The following is a 14,968-nucleotide window of genomic DNA, read 5'->3' on the forward strand; positions in this document are numbered from 1 at the left end:
AGAAGGAAGAAGTGATGCCTACAGCTGAGCAGGAAGCCTGAGGATACGCTTCCTTTCCTCCTGGAATCACTCTTGTTTCGGGTTTGGGTATTATAGAGAGACAGTTCGATGAACTGATTCTCGACTAATTAGCCTAGAACAGAATGGTGGGTTTGTAGTTGATGCAAGAGTTCAAGTCCTTCCTTCACCATTCACTAGCTGAGCAACTTGGGTAGGTCCCCTAACCTCCCCAAGCAGGGCTTTCTTATCTGAAGAGTGGAAGGCTGCTAAGATAGCAGGGGGGCAGTCTCTAGGAGTTGGATCAATGTGAATTTCGGAGTCAGGGGCTTGAACCCAGCTTGCTTGCCTCTTGAATGTGGGACCTTGGGCTTTAGTGTCTTAAACCGTGTCTTACAGGTAATAAAGACACTTTGGGCTGGTCCTGGGATTAGTGAGCTCATGTCTGTCAAGTGCCTCACAAACAGATCGCCTGTAGTAAGCAGTGGGTGTTCCGCCACAGCCAGTTCTTTTGTAAATCCTCCCTTTCCCCAGTAGACTATGGATCGATATACTCTGTCTGTAAAGGGACAGAGAGTAACTATCAGACTTTGTGTGCCATACAGTCTCTGCCGCGAGGACTTGGCTCTGCTTTCATGCCCCCAAAGCAGCTCTGGAGGATCTGTCAGCATGAAGGCGACTGTGTTCCAGTAAAACTTTGTGATATTGAAAGCTGAAGTTCATACAATTTTCACAAGTTAACAAAGTATTATTTTTCTTTTGATCGCTAATTTTTTTAGACAGGATCTCGGTATGTAGTTCAGGCTGGCCTTGAATGCACTGTGTAGCCCCGGCTGGCCTCAGGCTGGCCTCAAACTCTTGGTAATCTTCCTGCCTCAGCCTCCTGAGTGCTGGGATTGCAGGCATGTGCCACCACGCCCAGCTCTTGAGTTTTTAAATGTAAAAACCCTTTCATTCCTTCTCAGGGGCTATCCAGTAGTGCAGTGGGTGGAATTTGACTGGTGGCTGTTTGACAACTGCCTTAGACTGAGTGTCTCCAAAGTGTGCATAATTTTCTTTACCTGTCTCCTGCCCCTCACCACTTTGCTCAATTCCTGTTGTCTTCTCTGTCAACCCCAAACTCGGCCAGCAGGGGGCATCAGGGGACCGCATTACTTGGGTTGTTCTGGTACGGAAAAACCTGGCCACCCTGCCAGGAAACGGGAGTTTCTGGGAGAAGGCAGGGATAACCTTCGAGTGTCTTTTTTGCCTATTCAATCCTAGGTCACTTTGGAGAGGGAGACATGGGAACGAGCTGTCCGGAGCAGCACCTGGCAGTGCAGCGGGAGCAGCCCCCTCCCCTGGGAGACAGAAGGTGACGCTGCAGACAGTGTGGCAGGTGGCCGTCGTCCTGGGCTTCCAGTGTGTTGTGTAGCATGTGTGTTAGTACAGATCCATGGAGGGAAGAGGCCAGGGCTTTCTTTAGTAAAAGGCAGGCCCAGGAAGCACAGGAGAAACCAGGCAGAAGGGAATGGTCTTGCTGGCCTGGGCTTAGGCGAAGAGGGCCCAGTGACCTTCTCTTGGCTTTGTAAACCTCGAAGAAAGCCATTAAGTGAGACCATCTGTGCCCACTGGCTCCTCCTGCTTTCGTGGATGGTGAGGACTTGTTCTGCTTAATTCTTAGTGTTTCCATCTGTAAAAGGAGGATGGAAGAAACACCACAAATATGTCCATAGTGCTGCATACCTGGAGATTCATATTCTCTCTCTCTTTCTCTCTCTCCCTCTCTCTCTCTCTCTGTCTCTCTTTTGCTGTCAGTGGCACTAGGGGTTGAACCCAGGGCCTTCACACTGAGCTGCATCCCTAGTCCTTTTTACTTTTTATTTTGAGACAAGTTCTTGCTAAGTTGCCCAGGCTGGGTTTGAACTTGTGATCCTCTTGTCTCAGCCTTCCAGATGCCCTGGGTTTGGACTATAATTTCTTTTTTATTTGTAAGTTTCACGTGTCATGATGATTTTATCCAGCCAAGGTGAAGGTACGTAGTGTGGTAGAGAGGAGCCAGGTTGGAACGCCAGCTCTCTCTCTTACTGACTAGGGAATCGTAACATTTCTCCGACCCACAGTTTCTCCTCTGTAAAATCAGGGTCATCTCTCCTCCTTGCAGAAATGCTTAGAGGTGGAGTGAGGGGTGTATGCAGAGTTTTAGGTGTGGAAACACCCAGATCAATTTCTGGCACCCAGTGGGCATCATTTAGCACATGATATTTCCTGTTCCCTGGCCCCTTCTGTTGGGCTGGGGGGTGGTTCTGGGCCAGGAGATGCATCATGGTTTTCTCTGCATCCAAGAACAATCTCATCCCTTGTGTGTACCACACCACTGGGGAGAGCTGAGCCGAGCTGCTGCCTTCCTTCCCAGAGTCTCGCTGCAGTCGGCTAGGGAGGATCTCTCTCGGCCTTGTCCAACTCAGGTCAGCCTTGAAGCATCTTTGAGCCTAAAGACACCTCAAGGCTCTTGGCTCTGAAGAGTCTGTTCTTATACAAACAGAATCAGCAAGGTACATATGTCGAGATGTGTGCAAAAAGATTTTTTTTTGTGCTGTGGTGTTTGCTTTGAAAAAAATGAAGCAAAAATTTATCAGGCAAATAATAGAATAAATTTTGACATTCAGTAGTATGGGACATCATGAGCAATTAAATAGAATCAGGTAGAGCTATATGTATTGATCTAGAAAGAGATGTGCTATATATTGTGAAGTGAAGAAGCAAATTGCTGAATCATGCCCAGGACACATGACTCTTCTTTTCTCTTCCCTTCTCTTCTTTTCTTCCCTCTTTCTCTTTCTTTCTTGGATGAAAAAAGCTTCTATATTATGTGTATGCTCATTCTGTGTGTGTGTCTGTGTGTTTGTGGACATAAAGAAGAGCTTGGAAAAATATCCTCCAGGCTGTTTGAATTGGTTAACTCGTGGGACTGGAGAAAGGGGGAGACTCATTCACTCATTTCCACTCACGTAATGCTCTTAATAGGAGTGGTAGTGGTAGCTGTAGCAGTAGTACACAGGGTCTCACTATGTTGCCCAGGCTGGCCCCACACGCCTGGGCTCAAGTGGTCCTCTTGCTTCAGACTTCTGGATAACTGGACCTACAGTCATGTCCAGCTTCATTCAGAGAATATCATTGAAGGTCACTATGCCCCTGTGGTAGGCCTGGGGATGCACTCACAGATACATCCGAATAGGTTCCTGCTGTCTGGGAGCCACAGGTCTAGCTGCCCTGGTCTTTCAGTGACTCTTTCAGAGTTTTAGCCCTGAAGGCCCAGGATCCCAGGGGACCCCTCAGTTATGGGCAAGCAGGAGTGACTTCCACCTTGCATGTTAGCAGGGGAGAGGGACAAACGTCAGAGTGTGGCAGCCATCTTGGAGCTCTTCATTCTAGATGGTGAGGTGTCCTCGTGCTTTGATTCACCTGATGGCCTTCCCAGCATGACTGGGCTTCAGCTGGAGACATGGCTGGAGATGATCTGAAGGGCCATTAGGAGCCACTTCCTGTCACAAGGCAGCTCATCTGTACTCATGACTGCTTGGCAGGTGGGTGGCTGGGGCCAGGCCCTGGATGAACACTTGGCTTTTGCTTTTAAGCCATGACTCTTAATTGTTTAGTTGTGCTTGAGGGGTTGCTGGCCTTTTTGGCTTTAACTCAATTTGTGCTGTGTGGGAGGCAGCCTGAAGAACAGGATTCATGAGCTTAGAGGTTACAACTGGAGCCACTGGTGTCTGGCCTGCTTTCCCTGGTCCCAAGGTCTTCCACCTGGGAGCACCCTTGGGCACCTGCAGCTGGGGCTGGACTTGCCTTGCTGGAATGGGTGTAACCGGAACAGCAGGGAGTACTGGGGGTGGTGGTAGTGGTAGATTGAAGTCCTAACCCTGGACCTCTCAATGTGACCTTAGGAAACAGAGTCATCGCAGATACTCATGTTAAGATGAGGCCATGAGGGTCAGCTCAAATCCAAGATGTCTGATGTCCGTATAAAGGGGAAATTTGGACACAGAGACAGACACACACGCACAGGACAAAGGCCTCGAAGACCAGGAAGAGGTAGGGATGAAGCACCTACAAGCCAAGGGGTCCTGGTGGCCAGAAACTCGGCAAGAGCAATGAGACAGACTCATAGCCTGGACTCATAGCCTTGGACTTTCAGCCTTTGGGATGGTGACAATAAATTCCAGTTGTTTACCCTATTTGATTTGTAATCATCGGTTGTGCTGGCCCTAGAAAATGAATGGGTGTTACCCAGCTCTCCCATCCCCGGAAGCACCCTTCCATTAGTGACCGGTGGAGGAAGCCGGCTCGGCCCCAGCTTCTGGCCTCCCAGGTGGGTCCCCCAGGAGACCCTGTGGACAAGCACACCCTGCATGGACCGCCTTCCTCCTTTCATTTCTCTCCCTCTACTTGTGATTCCTGGGATGGTGTCCCAAGTGGGCAGCTCAAGCTTGGCTTTCCTTCTTGCTGTCTGCTTCTGGAATGGAGGCACTGGCAAAGCTTGGCCGCGGTGTGCATGTGTGAACACATGTGCGTGTGTGTGCAAGCTCACACCCTCTGGTGTGCAGGACAGGAAACGTCATGCATCTGTCCTGGGCTGAGCCCTCAGCCTGTGTGTGTGTGTGTGTGTGTGTGTGTGTGTGTGTATGTGGTGTGGCTGTTTCTCTTTATGGATCTCCCTCTTGCTCCTTTTCTGTCTGAATCCTAGCAGAAGGGGCTCCTGTGCTCTAAGTCTGACAGGGTCACAGATGTGTTTGTCACCTTCCCAGGATGAGACGTCCCCGTTTCTTTCTTGCTGTGGGTTTTGGAAGGGCAGTAGTGGTGAACCTTTTACACACATGTCCAGAAGGCTGTTTGTATCATTGAAAGCTCTAAAAGGTTTGCCATCTTTGGTTTAGGGCAGTGTTGCATCATCTTTCTGTCCCAGCTCTAACTCAGCTGCTGCTGTCTTTTCTGAGCTGTTTGATCACCACACTTGGGGCCTGAGAGGTACCTGGAGTGCTTGGAAGCTGGGTCCCACTTCTGGGTTCCCTGAAGGAGCAGATGGAAAGCACTACGCACTCTGTGCACCTGGTGGGGGTTTCCTTCAAGGGGAGAGCTCAGAGCTCAGGGGCAGCATGCAGGGCAGGCCCCCCCAGAAGGAGGCCCTATTTCTGTCTCTCCTGTGATGTGGCCAGCATGACCGCAATGGCCCAGGGACACTGCTGTGGTTTGAATTTGTCCTCCGGAAGCCCGTGCATTCGAAACTTAACCCTCAAATTCAGATATTGATGATATTTGGAGTTGGAAGGTGATTAGGGTTAGATGAAGTCCTGAGGGTGAGGCCTCCATGATGGAGTTAGATGAGGAGGAGAGACCTGAGCTGGCCCGCTCACCTGCTGTCACCAGGTGATGTCACCTGCCATGCTGTGGTGTAGCAAGGAGACCCTTACCAGACACTGGAACCTTGACACTGGACTTCCTAGCCTCTACAGCTGTGAGAAATAAACTTTCTTTTTTTCTTTTTGTTTTTTGAGACAAGGTCTTGCTATGCATTTGGGCTGGCCTTGAACTCACTGCGTAGCCCAGACTGGCCTTGAACTTGGGGCGATCATCCTGCTTCAGCCTCCATAGTGTTGGGAGGCATACTGCCATCACACCTGGCTGCAACTTCTTTTCTTTATAAATTATTTTGTCTGTGGTATTTTGCTGTAGCCACAGAAAATGGAGTGAGACGCTGGGGCAGCAGAAAGACTTCCTCCCAATGAGGGATGACAGGCCTCAGGGCCACTTGGTTTGGGGAACTTACATCTGTAATATATGAACATATGAAAAAACTCAAACAACAGAAACACCTGGAGTAAAAAATGAAAGTTTCCAGCTGGATATAGTGGCACACACCTGTAATCCTAGCACTCTGGGAGGTTGAGGCAGGAGGATGGAAAGTCTGAGCTCAACCTGGGCAACTTAGGGAGATTCTGTCTCAAAATGAAAAGTAAAAAAGGGATAGGCACATAATTTAGTGAGAAGGACCTGGGTTCAATTCCTAGTACTGAAAGAAAAAAAGTGAAAGTTTTCCTTCACTTTGTCTCTTGGTGACATTTTCTTTTGCAGAATATTACATAAATATGCATATACTTAAAGACACAGAGAAATATAAGTAGATGTAGGTAATATGCTATAGATACAGATCAGATATGGATTTCTATATCTACCTGATAAAATAAGTAGATATGGAAATTATACATATGTAGATTTGGATACAGATATATCCATAAGTGTAAATGGATATAGCATATTATATTTAAATTTATATTTAAAAAGATACTGTTATTGTATGGTTTGGTGGTTTTCTGTTACCACTGCACCATTGGGTTAGAGAGCTTCTGAAACAAGTATGTTTCTCCTCACTCATTTATTATTTATTTACTTACTATTTGCTTGAGACAAGGTCTTGCTGTAGAGTCCAGGATTGCCTTGAACTCACTGTGTAGCCCAGACTGGCCTAGAACTCATGATCCTCCTGCCTCAGCCTCCAGAGTATAGGATTACAGGCCTGCACCACACACTGGCTTTGTTCTGTGTAACTATTCCCTATTGACTGCCAACCAAGTTGTTCCTCTTTTGTTTTCAGCTTTCCCCCAGAGCACTGGGACCGACGCATTTTACACTTACATTTTTATATATTTGCGGAAGCATTTCTGTAGGACATATTCCTAGAAGCAGAGTTTCTGGAGTGAAAAAGGAAGCATTTTTTAGATTTGGGGAGGGACTATCCAGTTGCCCTCCAAAAAGGTTGAACCAATTTGTGCTCCCAGAGTAACTTAATTTGAATATTAAAAAGGACTGTGACCTCATTCACCCTTGGGGCTGGTGAAGTGGGACAGATCAGTTACATGTAAATAGGTTACTGCTGAGCAAACAGGTCTGAACCTGCTCCTACCAGGCAGTGGTTTGTTGCTTCTTTTACTTGAAAGGGAAAGCAAAGTGCAAACTTTAAAAAATTTATTGGTATATGTTTGCCATGCATAATAATTACATTCACCCTGGGCCATTAGAACATACACACTTCACATCTTGTTCCTTTTTACTTCCTTTTCCTCTCCCCTTCCACTTGTCTCCCCCTCCCCAGATCCCCTTCTATCTCCCTGTTTCTGTCATCTCTTTTATTTTGCTCTTTAAATTATTTATAATTGGGGTTTCTCATATAAGATAAACTATTCAGTATTTGATTTTCTGTGTTTGATTTATTTCACATAGCATTGTGGTCTCAAGGTACATCCATGTTTTTTTACAAATGGCTCAAATTTATCCTTCTCTATGGCTGAATAGTACTCCATTGTGAATAAATACCACAGTTTCTTTGTCCATTCGTCTGTTGATAGATGTACAGGCTGTTTCCAAGATTTAGCTATTATGAGCTGTGCTGTGTAAACATGGATCACTGTAATATGATGCCTTTAACTCTTTTGGGAAGATATCTAAAAGAGGAATAGCTGGGTCAAGTGAAATTCTATTTTTAACAAACTGCATTTCTTTAACTCATTTTAGAATTTAGAATTTCTGGGATATATGGGTTTTCCTTCTTCTCAAGCAACTGCAGAACTAGTGAGCTTTTCCTGATTATGATGGTGGATTGGCCAGTGCTCACAGCCTTCAGTTTAGAGATGAGGAATTTGGGCTTTTGATCCTGTTTGATCTGTACCCCCCACCCCCATGACCTACTCTTTAGACTTCTCCCTGGAGTTATGAAAACGCAAGGCCATCTTACACTTTAAGGTTGGATGACTCTGCAGTTGTTGTTCCTTATTTCAGTTCTTCTCAAGTTTTTCCTAGTTGAGGGAAAATGGTGCCAGCGATTGGGGTCGCTTTGATCTAGGGTGGGGCCTTGGATTCAGAAGTTTTAGGAAGCATCCAGATGATGCTAGTGCAGATTGGAGAGAAAGACCTGGCTTGGGCTAAGACAGAGGCCAGAAAGCTGGAAGCAGACCCTCTAGTCTGGGTGGCTTCACAGAGGTGCTGGCACAAACTGGGGGTGGTCTGGCTCGAGGAGGTGGGGCTGTGGCCAGAACAGAGAAGAGCTGCATTTCTGGTGTAAAGTGGATTGCAGAAGCCAGGCGTGGTGGTGCATGCCCATAATCCTAGCACTTGAGAGGCTGAGGCAGGAGAATCCGTGCATGCTCAAGGCCAGCCTGAACTACATAGCAAGACTCTGTCTCAACTTCCCAAACCTCAAAAAGTAGATAAAGAATGAGAACAAAGAGGTGATGTCACCTGCAAGCATCACTGTCTGGTCCTGATGGTCCCAAAGCCCCTGGCTGCACTGCACCCCCATCCCCATGCAGCCTCCCACACCGCCTCACATGTTCTTCCTTCTGCAGGGATGCCCCCGTCATCCTTCTTCGTCTGCCTAACTCCCACCCCTGGGGCCTGTGCTGTGATGGTGTGGATCGTTCCTCCTCCAGCCTTTGTTCCCCTCTCCCTCTTGTGGGGAGAATATATTCCCTGCACTATGGATGCTGCACTTGCTTCTGGGACTGGCCCTGACCAAGGGGCTGTTCTCTGATGTGGTCTGAGGGGAGGCTTCCAACAGACTTGCTCTCTTGCTGCCACCGAGGCCCTGAGAACAGGACTGGATAGCTGCTGGTCCCCAAGGAATGAGAGACTTGTGAGCAGTCACCTTAGCCCTTATAGTCCTGCAACCCAGAAGCCAAGGGTGGTAATAGCCACCTACCCTTTGCCAATTTAAAAAATTGGGTGAGGGCCAGGGATTTACCTCAGTGGCATTGCACCTGCCTCACAAGTGCAAGGACCTGAATTCGATCCCTCATACAAAAAAAAAATTGGGATAGTTTGTGACACAGCAGGAGCTGACCGATGCAGTGCTTTCCCTAGGCTCTCGCTACCTGTCTGTGTGTGCTCCACTCGCACACCTGCTAAGAAAAATGAAATGGTCTGTTTATGCCTCTAAGATCTTTCCTAGACTTTGCATTCAGAGTGGGCAGAAGTTCCAAGCATTCACTACTTCACCATGAGGCTGCATTTGGAGAAAGCACTGCTAGGTGATTTTGTCTGTGTGTAAAATCATGGAACGCACTCAGGAAGACCTAGATCATAGAGGGCAGTCACCTGACAGTGCCTTCTGGTACAGTTAGGAGCGCTGGTAAGACAGATGGAGGAGCTGTAATACAGTTTGCTGTCTTAGAGGGTTTCTGTTTTATAAGTTGAAGGAGTACGCTCTAAAATAGTGATAAAGGGCCAGGGATTTAGCTCAGTGGTTTTGCTGCCTGCTGCGTAAGCACAAGGACCTGAGTTAAATAAATAAATTAAATAAATAAATAAAATAGTGATAAAAACTCATGGTATACAGGGTGGACACCTGTAATTTGGGCACTTGAGGCTGAGGCAGGCTGCACAAGTTCAAGCCCAGCCCGAGCAACTTAGCAAGATGCTGTCTCAAAATAAAAAATAAAAAAGGAATGGTGATGTAGCCCAGTGCAAAGGCCTGGGTTCAATCCCCAGTACTGCAAACAACAAGAACAACAACCAAACAACCTCTTCCCCCACAACATGGTAAATACACAAACTAGCAACATAGTCATTTATTATTGCTACCACTATCAAGAATTATGAATTGTCTGTGATTGTGTATCCTGTATTTTTTGCAAGTGCAATAGGTCTGTTTTCAGCAGCATCACCACAAATGCATTGTGCTGTGATGTAATTGTGGCCCTGTTGTCGGAGGTGAGAGGGACTTTTCAGCTCTGTGATAATCTTCTCAGGCTCACTGCTGTGTGTGTTCTGTTATGCGGTGACCACCTGTGTGTTCATCTTCTTCGCTTCTCCTAAAATTCCACCTGACACAGGTAGGAGCTCATAAAGTACTTATTAGATGGGTGAAAGAATGAATGAACGAATAAATGAACTGAGGTTGTCCCAATTCCTCTACTGCTCTTGGATTCCCTAATGACATTTCCTTTCTTTTTGAAAAGTTTCTCTAATTTTAGCTAGAGTCTTTCTTTAATCCTATACTGGGGATAGAGTCTAGGGCCTCACACATGCTAGGCAAGTGCTTTACCACTGAGCTACATCTCAACCTTTTTTATTCTATGTTGAGATACTGTCTTACTAAATTGTCTAGGCTGGCCTCCAATTTGAGATCCTGCTGCCTCAGCCTCCTGTGTAGCTGGGATTACAGGTGTGTACCACTATCCCTGGCTCAGAGTCAGTTTTTATTATCTGCCCAAATCAAACACACAGAGACACAAATCTTTTTATTTTTTTTTTGGTACTGGGGATCGAACTCAGGACCTTTTGCTTTCGAGGCAGGCTTCGGCACCACTGAGCTAAATCCCTGGCCCTTAGAGACACAAATCTTAATGAATGTGTATGAGGTCAGCACTTTTTATTAAGTGGGCCCCTCCTCTTTGGTTTATTTTACATTTACAGCAGTCCTGTGATGGTCCAGGGAGGACTGAGGACCAGAGAGACCAGTGACTTGCTCTTGGCTCTGTGATCACCTACAGGTGGTCTGATGGGGAATTTTGTCTAAACCTCAAGTTCCTGGTCCAGGTCCTTTCTTCCCTTCAGCCACCGCCTTCTTAATGGTCTCCCTTTCCCTGGAATGGTCCTTGAAAAGGGACATGTCATAGTGTTTGAGTCTGGCCCTCTCTCTGAGAATGTGTCTTTGTCCCCAAGGTGCAGGGGAGTAGAGTATTTTTTTTTTTATGGCTAGGAAGACATTAATGAAAAATGAACCATCAGTGAAATTAATTTTAAAGATTTATGCATTCAGGGTGACTAACAAGCCTGTACCTGCTTGTTTGACACCCTCTAGCAGCTCCCCCTTCCCCCTTTCCGTTTTCTTCAAATTTTCCTCCTTCCCTGAAGGCACCTGGTTGGCACACTGAGCAGTTAAAATCAATGTACAGTGGGATAGAGACACGATTTGTTAATTAAAAACACTGCGGTGCCACTTCAAAGTTACAAAGAGGCGAGCTAGTCCGAACAGAAAGTCTCTGTTGGGGAGATGCTGTTTGGGTTTCTACGTGCTGTGTAAAAGGGCTCCAGTTAATGGAATGAGACAGACATTTGTCAGCTTCCCGGTGAGCACCCTGTCTTGCCAGCAGGGCCACCTTCCCTCCTGTCCTTCCCTTCTCTCTCCTGCAGGACAGGTGCCTCTGTTTGATAAATAAGTGCAGCAGATGCTCATCCATCCATCCCTCCCTCCCTCCTTCCCTCCCTCCCTCCCTCCACTCACTCACACTGGCTCCAAGTGTTTTTCTTTTCAAGCCACAGACCCCAAATCTTGCCATTATTTCCATGTGTACTTTGATAGATGAAGTCTCTAGAGAGTGTCTCCATGAACCTGTGCTGGCCAGCAGCTCTCAGAACTTCTTAGAAGTTCAGCAGTTGGAATTTCCTAGTAATAGGTTACAGGGAAACCTCAGATTTGGATCTGAGACAACAGGGCTTTCTCTGGACCCGGCCACCCACTCACTTCCAGCGTCATTCTTGCTTACCCCACCTTCATTCGCCTCCAGAGCGCCAGGTGAGGAGGTGTATAGACTCCAGAATGGGCCTCACTCTTTCTCAACTTCTAGTTTTTGCATGACCTTTCTTAAAAAAGCTCTTTTCAAAAAAAGTCTTTTTTCAGTAGGTATGGGGATATAAATACAGAGGTGGAATTGTCAGGTGAGGGTCTCACCTTGTGTGAAATTCGTAAACCAGCATCTGAAATACCAATCGAGACTCCCACCGGCATGGGATGAGAGTCCAAGGTTCTTCATATTTCCCCCGGCACTTGGCATGGTTCACCTCGAATTCTACCATTCTGCTGTGAGTGCAATAGTCCTCACTCTTTCTTTTGACTGGCTTAGGGTTATTCACCTTTCAGATGGTGGCTCAGAGGTTATTTTCAGGTTATTTGGAAAAGAGAGAGAGAAAGAGAAACATGAGTATCCACTGATGAGCATGGCATCCCCATGATCCAAGCACCTTCCAAAAGCCTCTGCAACTTCTGGAAAAATGGCGGTAGGCAAGAACAACTTAATCTCTCCAAGATTCAGAATGCAGACACTGGGAAATAACAACCTGGGGAAGGACAAAAAGAAAAAAAAAAAAGAGAAAAAGAAGAAGTTGGTAGTAGATCCCTGGTGGAAACTAGGAAGAATCTGATAGGAAAATTACAACTACAGAGAAATGAAAGGGCAGAACACAACACGGATAAGGCAAGGGACAACTTGTACTCTTCCCAGTCTCCTGACTCATGGCTCACAAGAAAGGAAGACTTAATCTACAGAGACAAAGTGAAAGCAGAGGACTGCGGAGGGTTTCAGGGAGAAACACAGTGGTGGGATGGACCTATAGATGCTGTGACCTACAGCAGCTGGTGAGCACCTCCAGTCCAAGTACCCACCGTACTCCCGGGAGAGGGTGTTTGGTCCAATGCCTTGCCAGGGAGGGGTTGAGTGTTTCAGCTCAGGACTCAGAGCAGCCATTAGTTGGCTTCAATTCAGGGTGCCCAATGTTATGTTCCTCAGAAAGAGCTATGGGAAAGAGCTGTCTGGAAGCCTTAGGCTGGCAAGAGACGCCCTGAGGGGTTTAAGCTAAAGGACACAGGTCCACCCCATGGCCAGAGGCCGGGCTCTGCCTGAATTGCTCTGGATTTGAGAGTTGCTCAATTGGCATCCTCACCCTAATCCTACTGCCTGCTGATGCCTACATCCAGCATGGATTGGTCCTGACTGCCTTTTTTATCTGTCAGCCGGATGAGCAGGGACAGGTCTTCTTCGGGACCTTGCGCTTGCAAGGCAGGTAGCGGAACCGCTGAGCTAAATCCCTCGCTGCAGGGACAGGTCTTGACTTGGAAACCGCCTTAAAATTGGAGATCCTGGGAGAAAAACCACATGTTCAAAATCACAGAGAAGTTTCTTTGTTTTTTCTTTTTTGTGTGTATGGATGGTTTTTAGTTTTTTTCCCTCTTCTTTCCTCTTTTTTCTTCACTGTTTATTGGGGCTTGAGGAATTTTCCTTTGTTCATCTTCCTTGCTTCTTATCTCTTTTTCTTCTTTTCCTTTTTTCTTTATTTTTTCCTTTTCTCCCTTTTAATCTTTCTTTCTTTCTTTTTTTTTTTTTGAGGCAGGGTCTTGTTATGCAGCTCAGGGTGGCCTTGAACTCACTTGTAGTATAGGCTGGCCTCAAACTTGTGGTAATCTTCCTAACTCAGTTTCCTGAGTGCTGGGATTACAGGCATGCGCCACCATGCCTGGCCCCTTTTAATTTTTCTCCATTTAATTTTTTCTCTCTTATTTTTACCGACTATATAATTTCTTTCTTTTTCTCCTTTTGTTTTTATCTTATATTTTCCATCAGTTTTTCTCTTACTTTAACCTAATGCTAAAACCATCCTTCTATACCCCAATAGAATCTTTTGTACCTTTGCTCTCTCCTCACAGAATTTAAGGTTTCAAAGTTTTCCTCTTGCATTCTTGAAATAAGCAACAGGAAATTAGTGAAATGACAGGAATGTCTACCTCTTCTTACTAAATCTCAATGTGAATAGGCTCAATTTCCCAATCAAAAGACAGACTGGCAGAATGGATAAAGAAACAAAACCTAATGGAGCCAGACATGGTGGTATATGCCTGTAATGCCAACACTCAGGAAGCTGAGGCAGAAGGTTCACCATAAGTTCAAGGCCAGCCTGGGCTACATAGTGAGTTTAAGGCCAGTCTGAACTACACAGTGAGACCCTGTCTTAAAACCAACCGACTAACCAGCCAACAAACCCCAATGCAGTATACAAGAAACACATTTAATTAAAAAAGAAACTCGCAGATTAAAAATCAAAGGATGGAAAACAATATCCCATGCAATAGAAACCCAGAAAAAAGCAGGAGAAACTATCCTAATTTCAGACAAAGTTGGATTTCTAGCCAAAAATAATCAGAAGAGATAAAGAAGGTCACTACATATTGGTTAAGAGAACAATTCAACAAAAGAGATAACAGATATAAATGTATATGCACCAAATACTAGCAAACCCAACTTCATAAAACAGACACTAATGGACATAAAAAAATCAGATAAACACCAATACAACTGTAATGGGGGACCTCAAAATCTGACTGTCACAAATGGACAGATCAACTAGACAAAAAATCAACAAAGAAATATCAGAGTTGAACCAAATCTTCAAACAAACGGACCTAGTAGATTCTACAGAGTGTTCCATCCAAAAACAACAGGATACACATTCTTCTCAGCAGCATGTGAGAGTTCATCCAAAATAGACCACATACTAGCCCATAAAGCATGCTTAAATAAATGCAGAAGAATCAAAATTATCCCATGCACATTATCAGATCATAGTGCAATGAAACTAGAAATCAATGGCAAAGGACATCACAGAAACTACACAAACACATGGAAATTAAATAATCAATTTAAAAAACAAAAACAACCTTCCCCTCTAAAGTCCTACCTCTGAGTACATCGGACTTTGGGGAGGGCATTTTAAATCTAAACCTTAACAAAGTCTTTGCTTAAAACTCTGACTTCTGGGGCCAGGGATTTAGCTCAGTGGTTCCACCGCCAGCCTTGCAAGCACCAGGTCTCAAGTTTGATCACTGGTACCAAAAAAAAAAAAACCAAAACCCAAAAAAACCTCTGACTTCCTGGGGCCAACCTTCTGGTGCCTCCATATCACATTCAGCTCAGCACCAAGGTTAGCGAACAGCTTGTCATACTGTATTGTTTACTTCCAATTAGCTGAGAGGGTGGATCGTAAATGTTCTCACAGACTCAGATGTAACAATGTGAGGCGATGGATATGTTAACTACCTTAGTCCTGGTGATCATTTCATATACTTGTATCCAAACATCAAGTTGTCCGCCTTGACTAGAGACAATTCCTATTTAATAGTTACTGTACACCCCCAGCAGAGCTGAGAAGGGAAGTTAATAATCATCAT

General features: G+C 45.7%; 1 protein-coding gene across 4 annotated transcripts in view; it reads left to right on the forward strand.

Annotated features, from left to right (window-relative positions):
- LOC147820979 (uncharacterized) overlaps positions 1–14,968 on the forward strand; it is a 101,914-nt gene that overhangs the window by 22,511 nt on the left and 64,435 nt on the right. For 2 of the 4 annotated variants that reach the window (XM_087202938.1, XM_087202939.1), the window contains exon 3: positions 1,261–1,375. The exons of 1 other annotated variant lie outside the window; for it this stretch is intronic. In XM_087202938.1, the coding sequence (XP_087059064.1) occupies positions 1,261–1,375 (115 nt within the window). The remainder of the gene's footprint in view (positions 1–1,260; positions 1,376–14,968) is intronic. One more of the 4 variants, XM_087202940.1, reaches the window with a different exon arrangement.

Source organism: Heterocephalus glaber, unplaced genomic scaffold, assembly GCF_053883595.1.
Source record: "Heterocephalus glaber isolate CG9 unplaced genomic scaffold, H.glaber_assembly_v1.0 deba00001781, whole genome shotgun sequence".
In the NCBI taxonomy this organism is placed as follows: Eukaryota; Metazoa; Chordata; class Mammalia; order Rodentia; family Bathyergidae; genus Heterocephalus; species Heterocephalus glaber.